The following is a 16,590-nucleotide window of genomic DNA, read 5'->3' on the forward strand; positions in this document are numbered from 1 at the left end:
GATAAACAAGGTGTTTATCTTTCATTTGAGCCATTGGACTTGTTAATGTGTGGATGTTAAATATTTTTAGGAATATTTTTGCGTTCCATGCGCCACCTTCCAGCTGAACGTGGGGGGGGGGAGTTCCCAAATGGGAACCCTAACCCCCTTCTGGTTAGTTAATACTTTGTAGAGCCACCTTTTGCTGCGATTACAGCTGTAAGTCGCTTGGGGTATGTCTCTATCAGTTTTGCACATCGAGAGACTGAATTTCTTTCCCATTCCTCCTTGCAAAACAGCTCGAGCTCAGTGAGGTTGGATGGAGAGCATTTGTGAACAGCAGTTTTCAGTTCTTTCCACAGATTCTCGATTGGATTCAGGTCTGGACTTTGACTTGGCTATTCTAACACCTGGATATGTTTATTTTTGAACCATTCCATTGTAGATTTTGCTTTATGTTTTGGATCATTGTCTTGTTGGAAGACAAATCTCCATCCCAGTCTCAGGTCTTTTGCAGACTCCATCAGGTTTTCTTCCAGAATGGTCCTGTATTTGGCTCCATCCATCTACCCATCTTCCCTGTATCTGCTGAAGAAAAGCAGGCCCAAACCATGATGCTGCCACCACCATGTTTGACAGTGGGGATGGTGTGTTCAGGGTGATGAGCTGTGTTGCTTTTACGCCAAACATAACGTTTTGCATTGTTGCCAAAAAGTTCAAGTTTGGTTTCATCTGACCAGAGCATCTTCTTCCACATGTTTGGTGTGTCTCCCAGGTGGCTTGTGGCAAACTTTAAATTACACTTTTTATGGATATCGTTAAGAAATGGCTTTCTTCTTGCCACTCTTCCATAAAGGCCAGATTTGTGCAATATACGACTGATCGTTGTCCTATGGACAGAGTCTCCCACCATAGCTGTAGATCTCTGCAGTTCATCCAGAGTGATCATGGGCCTCTTGGCTGCATCTCTGATCAGTCTTCTCCTTGTATGAGCTGAAAGTTTAGAGGGACGACCAGGTCTTGGTAGATTTGCAGTGGTCTGATACTCCTTCCATTTCAATATTATCGCTTGCACAGTGCTCCTTGGGATGTTTACAGCTTGGAAAATCTTTTTTTTAATCAAAATCCGGCTTTAAACTTCTTCACAACAGTATCTCGGATCTGCCTGGTGTGTTCCTTGTTCTTCATGATGCTCTCTGCGCATTTAACGGAACTCTGAGACTATCACAGTGCAGGTGCATTTATACGGAGACTTGATTACACACAGGTGGATTGTATTTATCATCATTAGTCATTTAGGTCAACATTGGATCATTCAGAGATCCTCACTGAACTTCTGAAGAGAGTTTGCTGCACTGAAAGTAAAGGGGCTGAATAATTTTACACGCCCAATTTTTCAGTTTTTGATTTGTTAAAAAAGTTTGAAATATCCAATAAATGTTGTTCCACTTCATGATTGTGTCCCACTTGTTGTTGATTCTTCACAAAAAATACAGTTTTATATCTTTATGTTTGAAGCCTGAAATGTGGTAAAAGGTCGCAAAGTTCAAGGGGGCCGAATACTTTCGCAAGGCACTGTATATATTTTAAATACCAAATAATGTATGCAGAGCTGGACTCTGAAGATTCCCTTTAATTGTAAATATAAAGAAAAGGACACAAACATTTTGCCACCATTTGAAATGAAGCCCCAAAATCCTTACTATTCAAAGCACCAGAAACCCAACAGGGGAACCCTGAGAAGAGTCCCCTATGTCAGCTATTAAAAACACTAAAACAACCCTATTTCCCAAAACACACAAGGAAATCAATCCAATTGTTACAGAAATGAAAACCTCCTTAACAAAAACAAAGAATAAACTAAACTGCTTTGGCCCTCAAAAGAGAATACAAATTGTCAGAATATCTCTACTCTGTCAGAGATACAAAACAGAGACAGATCCTGACCAAACACAGGCTCAGCGACCACCAGTAGGCTATCGAAAAAGGCCATGCAAAAAGACATGGCTTCCCAAAGAGGAACGCTATGTGGTCACTGCACTACAGGGGAAGTAGAGACAGAGATGCACTTTTTCCTCTACTGTAAGAAATACTCCCAAATAAGATCAATCAATTCCCAACATCTGTGCTTTTGATAATGACATAAAGCTGATTTCCATAACCTGAGGGACATCCCAATGACCTTTAGTCCCCTGAAGTATATACATTGTACATCACTTACAAGCGATACATAGCGTAACCATCATCCATGTACATTTTGTTGTTTATTTCTTTTTCTAATCTTATTTAATGAAATGTATCAACTGAATGTATCTTCCGCATTTAAATGCGAGAGAATCCGAGAGATGCGGGGGCAGAGAGAGAGAGGGGGGGGATAAATAGATAGAGATGGAATAGAGGAAGTATGAGGGGCAGAATAATTGAGAGAGAGGAATACAATTGACCAAAATAAAAGGGGAAAGAGGGAAGACCCAAAACAGGCAATTATATCTTCCATATACCTTTACGTTCTCATCTCCTCAATTCATTGTCTGATCTAGAAGATGAAACTCCCCATAGTAAAAACCCTGACAGTCTCATCGCCCTCTACCACAGACACAAAAGCTTGGGGAAGATGTCTACCGACGTATCGCAGCCATGGCAACAATACTTTAGGTGGCCAGCTCTAACCATTACCATGGCAACTTTCAGAAGGTGAATCTCCATGTCTTCCTAACCGACTAGGGGATTGAGTCCAGTTAACTGACAATAAAGTTCAACACAAAGACAACGGGGTTCATCCAGAATGGCACCCTGTTCCCTATGTAGTGCACTGCTTTTGGCCAGAGCCCTATAGGGAATAGGGTCCAATTTCAGATGTGTCCTTTCTTCTGATATTCTACATCACTGTACAATAGCCACAGACTCAATGCAACAATGGACCACTTCAGTAGAATCATTTGCCCATTCTTTGTAACACTTTTCCTTTGCTTCCTCAAACACTCCTGGAAAGATAGATATGTTTATCCTCTTCGGGATAAAGCAATACATTAGAAGCTGTATGCCTCCTTTCAAAACTCCTCTTCCTCCTTCCCCTGTTTCCTAAACTGAAGCATTGTCCTCAGGAAAAGGGATCTCCCTCCCTCTCTTTTTCGGTTGCTCCACAATAGCCACATTAAGGTCTGTTCTCTGTGCATCACCATTACCATGTGCAGTATCACATTAGCAGGAGCTTGGAATACTGATCAACTGGTCAAGAGACAAAGGAACAATGGCGACTTATACACCAAACCCCTTCTCAATGCCCAGCGCCGCAGGGGGAGAAGGAGAGAGAAAGGAGAAGAAGACATTCCATCGGATTACAGTACAGCAGGAAAAACAAGAGATGGGAAGAAGCAGCTGAAGAGATGCTGCCAGAATCTCTATATACCCCCCTCCCCCTGCCAAAAAAATAACGTCTGAATGAGAGAAAGAGGAGGGGAGCAGACACAAAAAGGCAGCCACCTCGAGACTTAGAGACGCTCCTTTTTATAAGAGCAGAACCAATGCCAGATCTATACAGTGTGAGTTAAGGCTATGGTGATCTAGCCAGGTGCCTGCATGGAGGGAGGGTGATCGACACAGAGAGAGAGGGAGAGAGGGAGAGAGGGAGAGAAGGAGAGAGAGAGAGAGAGCGTTAGACTGGGTTAATGATATCTAAAGAGCATATGCAAATGAACCAACTTCACTTCAGCAGCTTTGAAGTGTATCAGAAAGTGAAGGATGGGGGTTTCAGTCCATCCTACCGTGCACCGTGGGGGCGAGGAGGAGATACGGGAGAGAGAGAGGGAGTGAGAAGAGAAGGCATGATATTAAAGTCTATGTGACGGTACCTTGCAGGAGGACCCCTCCATTTTTTCGGAAGAAAGGACTCCCTGGCCATATAGGAGGACTGGACATGCTGCAGAAAAAAGAGAGAGAGAGAAAGAAGAGAAAGAAGGGAGAGCATGAGTAAGGAAGAGCCTCGGACTGAATTCGCTCAAATGACAGCCCTGTAGAATATTCCACTGGAGCAGCCCTTCTTCAATCTCTATGCAAAACACAGCAAGATGGTTTCAACCAGTGCCTTACACACTAGAAACAGACCATGGTCTTTCAGTTGTAAGTTGTAGTCATCGAAACACGCACGCACACGTACGCACGCTAACACACACCACTTTGCTCTGAGAGGTTGTGTTTGTGGGGTCGATGTGTGTGTATGATAAGAGTTCAAAGGGTTAACAGACTCCTAATACCTTTTATCTCTGCAGTCGAGGGGATAAGGACGGGACACAACTCTCTCTCTCTCCAACTCCCTTTATCACTTTTCTCTCTTTGTCTTGTCTGTCACTCTCTCCCCTTTCTCTCTTAATCCTCTCTCTCCGTTGTCTCTCTTTGGCTCTCCCTCCCTCTACCTCTCTCTCAGGCCAGACAGAGCAATCCCAGATCTAATCAGATGGTAGTCTGATCTTCCACTGAGCTCCATCTGAGTCCTCCATCCTCTCACATAGATAGGGAGGCACACACACACACGCGTGCGCACACACAGACACACACCCTGTAACACAGCAGATAGCAGAGCCACAGCCAGGCCGTCTACTGCTATGCTCCATGCTAATCTGCTTACTCCATATTAACTAATTGAGCTGTAGAACAAACAGTGGAGCAGGAAGGCACAGCGCATTATAGCCCCAAAATGGTTTGTGTGTGTGTGTGTGTGTGTGTGTGTGTGTGTGTGTGTGTGTGTGTGTGTGTGTGTGTGTGTGTGTGTGTGTGTGTGTGTGTGTGTGTGTGTGTGTGTGTGTGTGTGTGTGTGTGTGTGTGTGTGTGTGCGTGTGTGTGTGTGCGTGTGTGCGTGCGTGCGTGCGTGCGTGCGTGTGTGTGTGTGCGTGTGCCACCAGCTTAAGTCACACACTTGATGAGTTGCCTCAGAAAGAGAGACTCGTCTCATTTAAACGATGGAGAGCAAAGGAGAAGAGAAAAAACGTGTTCAACAGGCACCTTAATCAAGCACAGAGCGACCCGTTTCTCCATCTCCATCTCCTGATAAGCAGGGCACTACGCCGATGACAGATGGCTAGGTCTGACCTGACAATTTGGGATAATTTAGCTGTGGAGAGGAGAGGGCCATCACATCTCCACTCTTCATACAGAGAACGGATACTTTCAATTATAGCTGTGTCGGAATGCTGAGACACTGAATGCTGAGATGTGCGCACACACACACGCACACACACATAGGCAAACACACACTCACTGAGCCACACGCATACAAACACACAGGCAAACACACACAGAAGCCTTCTGACTGACTAACAGCCTCATTAGCATATCAGTTGCCTGGCAACGAAACAACATCGTCAACTTCCTATTTCCTGTATTGATATTCATGTGTTTGTTTGGAGACATCCAGCTACTAAACACCACTACACTCTTAGAAAAAGGGGTTCTTCGGCTGTCCCCATAGGAGAACCCTTTTTGGTGGAACTCAAAAGGGTTCTTCTACCCGTTGTCTTACATCAGCTAGTGCGTTGATTCCAACTGCACTGATCTGTCTCATACCTCGCAAAGGATCATGGGATAGATCAGAAGTAGTCCGGCTACAATGTGCTGCCACAACATTTGAAAATATTACCTAGGAGACATCGTCTGCTGAACCCCATTTCTGCTTTAAAAATGTCTGAATTAATCTAAGCTAGAACAATAAATGTCAATAATGTTGATGTTTTATTGGTGAGGAAGTCTTACTCACCCCATTTTACATCTAGCTAAAGATTATTGTCCTTCAATGAGCAGTGTTTCTGAAGTTTGACTATGGGCACGAAAGCTAGCATAGATTTGTCCAGCAATAGCTGAGCCAGTCACTAAAATGTTCTGATAAAAACGAGTTAATTGCAACCGCCATGGAGCTCAGTTTCATAATTTTACCGTATGTCCCAGCTGTTTGGCATGGTTTTGAAGTAATCGCGAAAAAACAGGCCTCATTTTAAGGGCATTTCTCACCCTGCCAGCTCCAATTAGTTCTACTGAGCACGTGGCACCAACTCACCTTCCAAACTTTCTATTCCCAGCCTACTGTTCTCCATCAAAATGCCAGCTTCGCAATTGTTAGCAATGAGATTATCCCACGTAAACCTTGAAGGTTTACCTCAGGTAACGGCTACATGATGTGCGATCTCACTGTTTGGCCGAGTACACGTTGCGGTGACACACGGTGAAGAGATGGCTGACGCCTAGCGATTAATTAAAATTTAAAAAATCTGTTCATGGTTTACCAAATTCTTCCCAGAAAAAGGTGTAAACCCCAAAACAAAACAAGTGTCTGTGTTCTCTTTTTCAAGATTTTGCCATTAAACCGCCAGAAAAATTAGAATGAAAAATGAAACGATTATTGGATCAATTTTGTTGTTTCTAAATGGCTGCTGGGTAATTTGATATGCTTCGAAATCTGTTCTTTAGTAGGCATCGCATTAAGTGTATGCTGAACTGGTTCACTGAGTTGCAACCAAATGGATGGGTCTACCTCGTTGATTTGTAGATCTGACACAGTTGCTACCTCAGATTATGAGCCCAGCGAGGTATGTAGTACCCGCAGATGGCCACGGGGAGGAAAAAGTGAGCTATAAACACATTCGGTCTTTTGCCTTAAAAACCCTAACCCTAACCCTAGGTATAAACTATTTAAGCAATACAGATAGTAACCCTAGCCACAACCAAATTCAATGGTAGGGTAGCCTAGAACATTTTTACAAAGTATTTACGTAATAATATTATGTTAATTAATACCATCACAGTTTTTTTAACCTTTATTTTACTAGGCAAGTCAGTTAAGAACAAATTCTTATTTTCAATGATGGTCTAGGAACAGTGGGTTAACTGCCTCTTCAGGGGCAGAACGAAAGATTTGTACCTTGTCAGCTCGGGGATTCGAACTTGCAACCTTTTGGTTACTAGTCCAACGCTCTAACCACTAGCTTACCCTCTATGTATTTTCTGTTTTGTTTCCCATTTATTTCTTAATTTATGGTATTTCTTATTGAACACTTGATAAACAAGCCACATTCTAGAGACAATTACAGATTACAAAAAGAAAACAAGCCCAGTCGTTGACATAAACGTCTTGCTTCCAGACAAATTAAACAACTTCTTTGCGCACTTTGAGGAGAATACAGTGCCACAGACTACCAAAGACTGTGGGCTCTCCTTCTCTGTGGCCGACGTGAGTAAAACATTTAAACGTGTTAACCCTTGCAGGGCTGCCAGCTCAGATGGCATCCCTAGCCGCGTCCTCAGAGCATGTGCAGACCAGCTGGCTGGTGTGTTTACGGACATATTCAATCAATACCTATCCCAGTCCGCTGTCCCCACATGCTTCAAGATGGCCACGATTGTTCCTATACTCAGTAAAGCAAAGGTAACTGAACTAAATGACTATCGTCTCGTAGCACTCCTGTCATAATGAAGTGCTTTGAGAGACTAGTCAAGGATCATATCCCCTGTCACCCTACACCCACTTCAATTTGCTTTACCGCACCAATAGATCCACAGACGATGCAATCACCATCAACCTGCACACTACCCTATCCCACCTGGACAAGAGGAATACCTATGTAAGAATGCTGTTCATTGACTACAGCTCAGCATTCAACACCATAGTACCCTCCAAAAACATCATGAAGCTTGAGACACTGGGTCCTGGACTTCCTGACGGGCTGTCCCCAGGTGGTGAAGGTAGGAAAAAGCATCTCCACTCTGCTGATCCTCAACACTGGGGCCCCACAAGGGTGCGTTCTCAGCCCCCTCCTGTACTCCCCGTTCACCCACGACTGCCAGGCCAAGCACGCATCCAACTCAATCATCAAGTTTGCAGATGACACAACAGTAGTGGGCTTGATTACCAACGATGACGAGGCCGCCTACAGGGAGGAGGTGAGGGCACCTCTCACTCAACGTTAATAAAACAAAGGAAATTATTGTTGACTTCAGAGGGAGCACCCCCCTATCCACATCGACAGAACAGCAGTGGGAGAAGGTGGAAAGTTTTAAATTCCTTGGTGTAAATATCATGGACAAACTGAAATGGTCCACTTACATCAGCGCCCTCTTCAAACTCAGGAGGCTCAAAAAATGTGGCTTGTCACCGAAAACCCAAACTAATTTTTACATAATCGAGAGCATCCTGTCAGGCTGTATGACTGCCTGGTAAGGTAACTGCACCGCCCACAACCAAAGGGCTCTCCAGAGGGTGATGTGGTCTGCACAACGCATCACCGGGGGGCGAACTACCTGCCCGTCAGGACACCTACAACACCCGATGTCACAGGAAGGCCAAAAGGATCATCAATGACAATAACCACTCAAGCCACTGCCTGTTCACCCCGCTTCCATTCAGAAGGCGAGGTCAGTACAAGTGCATCAAAGCTGGGACAGAAAGATTGAAAAACATATGCTTTCTCAAGGCCATCAGATTGTGTCAAGGCCACTATAGCACTCAAGGCCACCTTCTCAAGGCAACTAGCAAAGAGAGGCGGCTGCCTACCTACAGACATGATATCACTGGCCACTTTAATAAACGGAACACTAGTCACTTTAATAATGCCATTTTAATAATGTTTACATATCTCACATTACTTATCTCATATGTATAGCACACTACACTATCTATTATATACTATATATCGCATCTTAGACGCTCTGTCACTGATCATCCTTTACTGGAGTATGTGTATTAGGTTATGTTGTGGAATTGTTAGATATTACCTGTTAGATACTGCTGCACTGCCAGATCTAGAAGCATAAACATTTCACTACACTGGCAATAACATCTGCTAACCATGAGTATGTGACCACTAAAATTTGATTGGAATTGATTTGAAGCATAAGACCATGAAGCATCACTACAAGCAGCAATAAGATTGACATGAAATAGCATGCAACTAAACACTATATATCCCACTCATTACTTTACAGTTAGCTATATAAAGTTGAAGTCGGAAGTTTACATACACTTAGGTTGGAGTAATTAAAACTAGTTTTTCAACCACTCCAAATATTTATAGTTAACAAACTATAGTTTTGGCAAGTCGATTAGGACATCTACTTTCTGCATGACACAAGTAATTTTTCCAACAATTGTTTACAGACAGACTATTTCACTTATAATTCACTGTATCACAATTCCAGTGGGTCAGAAGTTTACACACACTAAGTTGACTGTGCCTTTAAACAGCTTGAACAATTCCAGAAAATGATGTCATGGCTTTAGAAGCTTCTGATAGGCTAATTGACATAATTTGAGTCAATTGAAGGTGTACCTGTGGATGTATTTTGAGGCCTACCTTCAAACTCAATGCCTCTTTGCTTGACATCATGGGAAAATCAAAAGAAATCAGCCAAGATCTCAGAAAAAAAATTGTAGACCTCCACAAGTGTGGTTCATCCTTGGGAGCAATTTCGCCTGAAGGTACCACGTTCATCTGTACTAACAATAGTATGCAAGTATAAACGCCACGGGACCGCGCAGCCATCATACCCAGAGGAAGGAGACTCATTCTGTCTCCTAGAGATGAACGTACTTTGGTGCGAAAAGTGCAAATCAATCCCAGAACAACAGCAAAGGCCCTTGTGAAGATGCTGGAGGAAACAGGTACAGTAAAACGAGTCCTATATCAACATAACCTGAAAGGCCGCTCAGCAAGGAAGAAGCCACTGCTCCAAAACCCCCATAAAAAAGCCAGACTACAGTTTGCAACTGCACATGGGGACAAAGATCACACTTTTTGGAGAAATGTCCTCTGGTCTGATGACGCAAAAATAGAACTGTTTGGCCATAATGACCATCATTATGTTTGGAGGAAAAGGGGGGAGGCTTGCGAGCCAAAGAACACCATTCCAACCGTGAAGCACGGGGTTGGCATCATCATGTTGTGGGGGTGCTTTGCAGCAGGAGGGCCTGGTGCACTTCACAAAATAGATGGCATCATGAGGGAGGAAAATTATGTGGCTATATTGAAGCAACATCTCAAGACATCAGTCAGGGAAGTTAAAGCTTGGTCACAATTGGTCTTCCAAATGGACAATGACCCCAAGCATACTTCCAAAGTTGTGGCAAAATGGCTTAAGGACAACAATGTAAAGGTATTGGAGTGGCCATCACAAAGCCAGTTACACAGTTACAACAGCTCTGTGTGACGCTCGTTGTTGGAAGTAGGTGAGGACCAAAGCGCAGCGTGGTAAGTGTTCATCATATATTTATTAAACCGAGAACACTAAACAAAACAACAAAGGAGAAATTAAACAGTTCTGAAAGGGGACATACAGATAACAGAAAATAATCACCCACGAAACACAAGTGGGAAAAGGCTACCTAAGTATGATTCTCAATCAGAGACAACTAACGACACCTGCCTCTGATTGAGAACCATACCAGGCCAAACGCAAAACACAACATAGAAAAAGGAACATAGACAACCCACCCAACTCACTCCCTGACCATACTAAAACAAAGACATAACAAAAGAACTAAGGTCAGAACGTGACAGTTCCCACTCCCCCCCACCAAAGGTGCGGACTCCGACCGCAAAACCTGAACCTATTGTGGAGGGTCTGGGTTGGTGTCTGTCCTCGGTGGCGGCTCTGGTGCGGGACATGGGCCCCACTCCACCATTGTCTTTGTCCACCTCCTAACCTGCCTCCGTGGCCTCGCTGCCGACCTCGGATGGATGGGCGATTCCGGCAGCGCCGGAGTGAAGGGCGATTCCGGTAGCACCGGAGTAACGAACGGCTCCGGCAGCTCCTGACTGACGGACGGATCCGGCAGCTCCTGACTGACGGACGGCTCCGGCAGCTACTGACTGACGGGCGGATCCGGCTGCTCCTGACTGACGGACGGCTCCGGCAGCTCCTGACTGACGGGCGGCTCCGGCAGCTCCTGACTGACGGACGGCTCCGGCAGCTCCTGACTGACGGACGGCTCCGGCAGCTCCTGACTGACGGACGGCTCTGGCAGCTCCTGCCAGACGGGCCATGTACCCCAGCCCGAGGAGACGCACTGGAGACCAGATGCGCAGAGCCGGCTTCATGGCACCTGGCTCGCTGCCCACTCTAGCCCGGCCGATACGAGGCGCTGCTATGTAGCGCAACAGGCTATGCCTGCGCACCGGGGACAACGTGCTCCTCACAGCATAACACAGTGCCTGCCCAGGCCACCTCTCTCCATGGTAAGCACGGGGAGTTGGCACAGGTCTCCTACCTGACTTAGCCCCTCCCCAATACATTTTTGGAGCTGCCTCTCGTCCCAGCCGCGCTGCCATGCTGCCTCCTTATACCACCGCCGCTCAGCTTTAGCTGCCTGCAGCTCTGCCTTGGGGCGGCGATATTCCCCAGCCTGTGCCCAGGGTCCCTTGGCGTCCATAATCTCCTCCCATGTCCAGGAATCTTGCGATTTCGGCCGCTGCCCGTTACCACGCTGCTTGGTCCTTGGTTGGTGGGTGATTCTGTGACGCTCGTCGTTGGAATGAGGTGAGGACCAAAGCGCAGTGTGGTAAGTGTTCATCATATATTTATTAAACCAAGAACACTAAACACAATAACAAAGGAGAAACAAAACGAAACAATTCTGAAAGGTGACATACAGATAACAGAAAATAATCACCCAAGTGGGAAAAGGCTAAGTATGATGCTCAATCAGAGACAACTAACGACACCTGCCTCTGATTGAGAACCTTACCAGGCCAAACGCAAAACACAACATATAAAAAGGAACATAGACAACCCACCCAACTCACGCTCTGACCATACTAAAACAAAGACATAACAAAAGAACTAAGGTCAGAAGGTGACACTGTCAGGAGGAATGGGCCAAAATTCACCCAACTCATTTGAACCAAGTTCAACAATTTAAAAGCAATGCTACCAAATACTAATTGAGTGTATGTAAACTTCTGACCCACTGGGAATGTGATGAAATAAATAAAAGCTGAAATAAATAATTCTCTCTACTATTATTCTGACATTTCACATTCTTAAAACATAGTGGTGATCCTAACTGACCTAAAACAGGGAAGTTTTACTAGGACTAAAAACGGAGTTTAAATGTATTTGACTAAGGTGTATGAACTTCCGACTTCAACTGTACAGTACCAAAAAGACAGACTTGCACCGGTCTAATGTCCATTGCTTGTGTTTTTGGCCCAAGCAAGTCTCTTCTTATTATTGATGTCCTTTACTAGTGGTTTCTTTGCAGCAATTCGACCATGAAGGCCTGATTCACACCATCTCCTCTGAACAGTTGAAAAATAAACTGTTAGCTACACAGCTGACCAAGTCAATGCACTGACGACCAACGTCCTTGCAAAGAATTTTGTGCAGGAGATAGCCACTGGTTTGTTTTTATTTTGTCAAAATTACAAACTACTAAATCTCTGTCACAACATTTTAATCATTTAGCTAGCTAGTTATTCTGCCTATTTCACAGAGAGTTATAGAAGAGTGCAGTGATGTCCAAAATTAGGAACTATGTTTTCCTTTTTTGAATGGCTGATGCTCAATATTCAAATTTGAATATGAGTTCCACATCCTACAAAGGCAGATCGGTCACAGAGTTTCTAAACCCAGAGGCACAACATCGCAAGACTTCTGGGAACGCTTGCAAACAGAGAGGGGAAAGATTCTTCCTTAGTTGTACATTTTCTCAAAATCTAAAGGCACAACTTAGAATCGAGCCAATGGCTTAAGTAGTTGAAAATGTTATAACTCCAACCTCGTGAATGTGACAAACTGACACGTTTTCATTTTCGTGAAAAACAATTTCATATCGAAGGAGTGCCTTTGATTTGATGGCCTGCACATGCGCAATTCAGCGTGAGACAACCATGACACCAGATGCCATGTTCCTACACGTGAGCTTAGCAAGCCAACTTCACCATGACATTGCCTACAAGTGTGATCGGGGATTTCTATTGGAGAAGCAATTTTAAGCATTTTTCATACTGTACTGTCTTTGGATTGGTTGAGGGACGAGTGTCGCGGAGGAGTGATTCCATCTGATGTTGGACAATGGTTCTTCCTGGAACCAAAAAGGGTTCTTCAAAGGGTTCTCCTATGGGGACAGCCAAAGAACCCTTTTAGGTTCTAGATAATAACTTTTTTTCTAAAAGTGTATGGATTCAGGTCAAGTCAACACCAGCCAAAAGTCTTGTATGTAATATCATGTTTACCATTTAAAGGGATGAGAGCTCACCGAGTAATTTATTGAGATATTCCAAGTTTCTTTTGACTCTAAAAATGTACAGTATATAACCAACTCTACATGCTAGAAAATAAATAGCAGTGATAGCAGACAGTTGTAGGGAAGCAGACAAGTGCAATTTGTCATTAAGTTGAAATAATTAGGGCATTGATTCCCTCTCTATTACATTATACAGTGACACAGTGTATTTTACGTCTACATTATACAGTGACATAGTGTAGTATAAGCCTACATTATACAGTGACATAGTGTAGTATAAGCCTGCATTATACAGTGACATAGTGCAGCATAAGCCTACATTATACAGTGACATAGTGTAGTATAAGCCTACATTATACAGTGACATAGTGTAGCATAAGCCTGCATTATACAGTGAAATAGTGTAGTATAAGCCTACATTATACAGTGGGTGGCATAGTGCAGTATAAGCCTGCATTATACAGTGACATAGTGTAGTATAAACCTGCATTATACAGTGACATAGTGTAGCATAAGCCTACATTATACAGTGACATAGTGTAGTATAAGCCTACATTATATAGTGACATCGTGTAGTATAAGCCTACATTATACAGTGACATAGTGTAGCATAAGCCTACATTATACAGTGACATAGTGTAGCATAAGCCTACATTATACAGTGACATAGTGTAGTGTACGCCTGCATTATACAGAGCCATTAGTACATGACTGTACTAGGTCCAACCACTTTGCCACAAGTTTAAAAAGACTCTTTGTTTTCCCACAGAGCCGCGTCTCTCTCACAGTCACAGCGCCCTACTTACCCCTGCGCCTGAAATAGAGAGGGCTCTGTTGAAAAGTGTATTTGTGTGTGTGTGTGTGTGTGTGTGTGTGTGACCTATAGTTTGCACTGACTTAACCATTGCTCCACAAAATCTACAGACTTATTATTAAGTTGCAAGTTATAGACCTTCTTTGAGACTGTAATTAAATTCACAATATCAATTGGACCCAGTGTAGAGTACAGTAAGTGGAGGGATACAATAGCCGTGGTTCAGCTTTGTTCTTAAGTTAGTTCACCAGGGGCCAGCCCAGTGTTCATAGTCCCAGTCCACATATGCTTGGCGTCGGGTTACCACCCAGGTATGTGTTGCCATGGTAACAGCATGACTGGTGGTGTCAGTCGAGCCCAGTGTTTTGTTCAATTCAGCTGTACGGACAGAATAATGCAAACATGGACGGGCTTTTGACATCTCCCTTTTCAATCGACTCTCTTTTTCCTCCCTCGCTATATAAACTCAGTTGGCATCAACAAGATAGACAGAAATAGTGTCTGTGGTCTGTAATATATCTTTCCTGAACACAAAGAAATAAGCCCTGAGTTGACCACACCTTTAAGAAAGAGTTTGGTTTGGTTGCAGGTTAGGTCAGAGGGTCATTTAGTACAAAGAAATAACTTGTGTGAGAACTACGGCCATAGCTTTATCAATAGCTGTATTTCAGCAGAGGAACTGAATTGCAAACCAACAAAAGATGTTGGTAACATTAGCATCTCGGCTAAAGCTTGTAGCCTGCTCCCGAGTGGCGCAGCGGTTTTAGGCACGGCATCTCAGTGCAAGAGGCATCACTGCAGTCCCTGGTTCGAAGCCAGGCTGCATCACATCCGGCTGTGATTGAGAGTCCCATAGGGCGGTGCACAATTGGCCCAGCATCGTTCGGATTTGGCCGGGGTGGGCTGTCATTGTAAATAAGAATTTGTTCTGACTTGCCTAGTTAAATAAAGGTCAAATAAAAATAGCTCTGCATTGTTTGGAGTGACAATGACCATAGGAGTTGACAAGACAGCACAAACACATCTGGGTTCAGGCTCTGAAGTTTGGAGTTTCAACGGTAAAAAGTGACATGAGATAGTCTTGAACCAGGAGCTTGGACCAGTATCATGGAAACAGCTGTTACTGTTTTGACGGAAGTGACCCTATACAGATTTGAAGCACCTCTAAGAAGTGGATCTGTGTGTGTTAACTAAAGGCAGAATCCTAACTTCAAACATGTAGGTGGAACTCACAACTGACCCTCTCTGCACTACCTTTTTTTGACTCATCAAATACGCTGCTGCTACTGTTTATTATCTATCCTGTTGCCTAGTTACTTTTTCCCTACTGATATGTACATATCTTCCTCAACTACTTTGTACCCCAGCACATCAACTCAGTATTGGGGCGGCTGGTAGCCTAGTGGTTAGAGCGTTGGGCCAGTAACTGAAAGGTCGCTAGATCGAATCCCCGAGCTGACAAGGTACAAATATGTCATTCTGCCACTGAAAAAGGCAGTTAACCCGCTGTCATTGTAAATAAGAATTTGTTCTTAACTGACTTGCCTAATTATATAAAGGATAAATAATAGTAAAAGTACTGATACCCTGTGTATATGGCCAAGTTACTGTTGCTCATTGTGTATTTATTCCTTGTGTTATTCTTTTTCTATTGATTCTCTCTGCATCGTCTCTCTCCTGTTGTTTACGAAGCATGTGACAAATACATTTGATTTGATTCCTTCCAAATCTCCCTGTGACAAGAATGCCCGATTCACACAAAAGATGGAACTTCGTGCCACAACTCAGGATCCATCCTTAAGTCTACAGACACACTGTTGTAGAGAAGTGAAACTGGCAGACACACTTTTACTCTAACCACAGAAACGCACACATGGCCCTCCCTCGCCATCCCTTTGACAAATCAGACCATGACTCCATCCTCCTGCTTCCTGTTTACAAGCAAAAACTCAAACAGGAAGCCCAGAACGGAAGTGGTCCGACAAAGCGTACACTGAGCTACAAGACTGCTTCGCTAACACGGACTGGAATATGTTCAGGGATTCCTCCGATAACATTAAGGAGACAGACGACGGTGAAACGACGGTGAGACAGCAAAGAGGGACGAGGTCAGAGACCTGGCAGTGGGATGCCAGGGCCACAAGCTCTCCCTCAACGTCAGGAGCTGACGTGGACTACAGGAAACGGATGGTCGAGCACGCCCCCATCCACATCGACGGGGCTCTAGTGGAGCAGGTAAGGAGCTTCAAGTTCCTTGGTGTCCACATCACTAAGGATTTAACATGGTTCTCTCACATCAGCATAGTCGAGAAAAAGGTTGAACAGATTTGTCATGGCCCCTCAGATCCTCAAAGCGTTCTACAGCTGTACCACTGAGAGCATCTTGACTGCATCAAGACTCTCGGTATGGCAACTGCACTCCCCTCAATCTCAATGAGTTGCTGAGGATGGTGCGGACGCCCCAGTGAACATCACTGGGGCCGAGCTCTCGGCCATCCAGGACCTCTATACCAGGCGGTGTCAGAGGAAGATCTGGAAAATGTTCAGACCCAAGCCACAGACTGTTAACTCT

The 16,590-nt window shown here is 44.2% G+C and overlaps 1 protein-coding gene across 4 annotated transcripts in view; it reads right to left on the reverse strand.

Moving 5' to 3' along the window:
- Window positions 1-16,590, reverse strand: part of foxn3 (forkhead box N3) — a 115,666-nt gene that overhangs the window by 28,996 nt on the left and 70,080 nt on the right. For all 4 annotated transcript variants that reach the window (XM_046308100.1, XM_046308103.1, XM_046308102.1 and 1 more), the window contains exon 4: window positions 3,831-3,898. In XM_046308100.1, coding sequence (XP_046164056.1) covers window positions 3,831-3,898 — 68 coding nt within the window. The remainder of the gene's footprint in view (window positions 1-3,830; window positions 3,899-16,590) is intronic.

Source organism: Oncorhynchus gorbuscha, linkage group LG17 (genome assembly GCF_021184085.1).
Source record: "Oncorhynchus gorbuscha isolate QuinsamMale2020 ecotype Even-year linkage group LG17, OgorEven_v1.0, whole genome shotgun sequence".
Taxonomy (NCBI): Eukaryota; Metazoa; Chordata; class Actinopteri; order Salmoniformes; family Salmonidae; genus Oncorhynchus; species Oncorhynchus gorbuscha.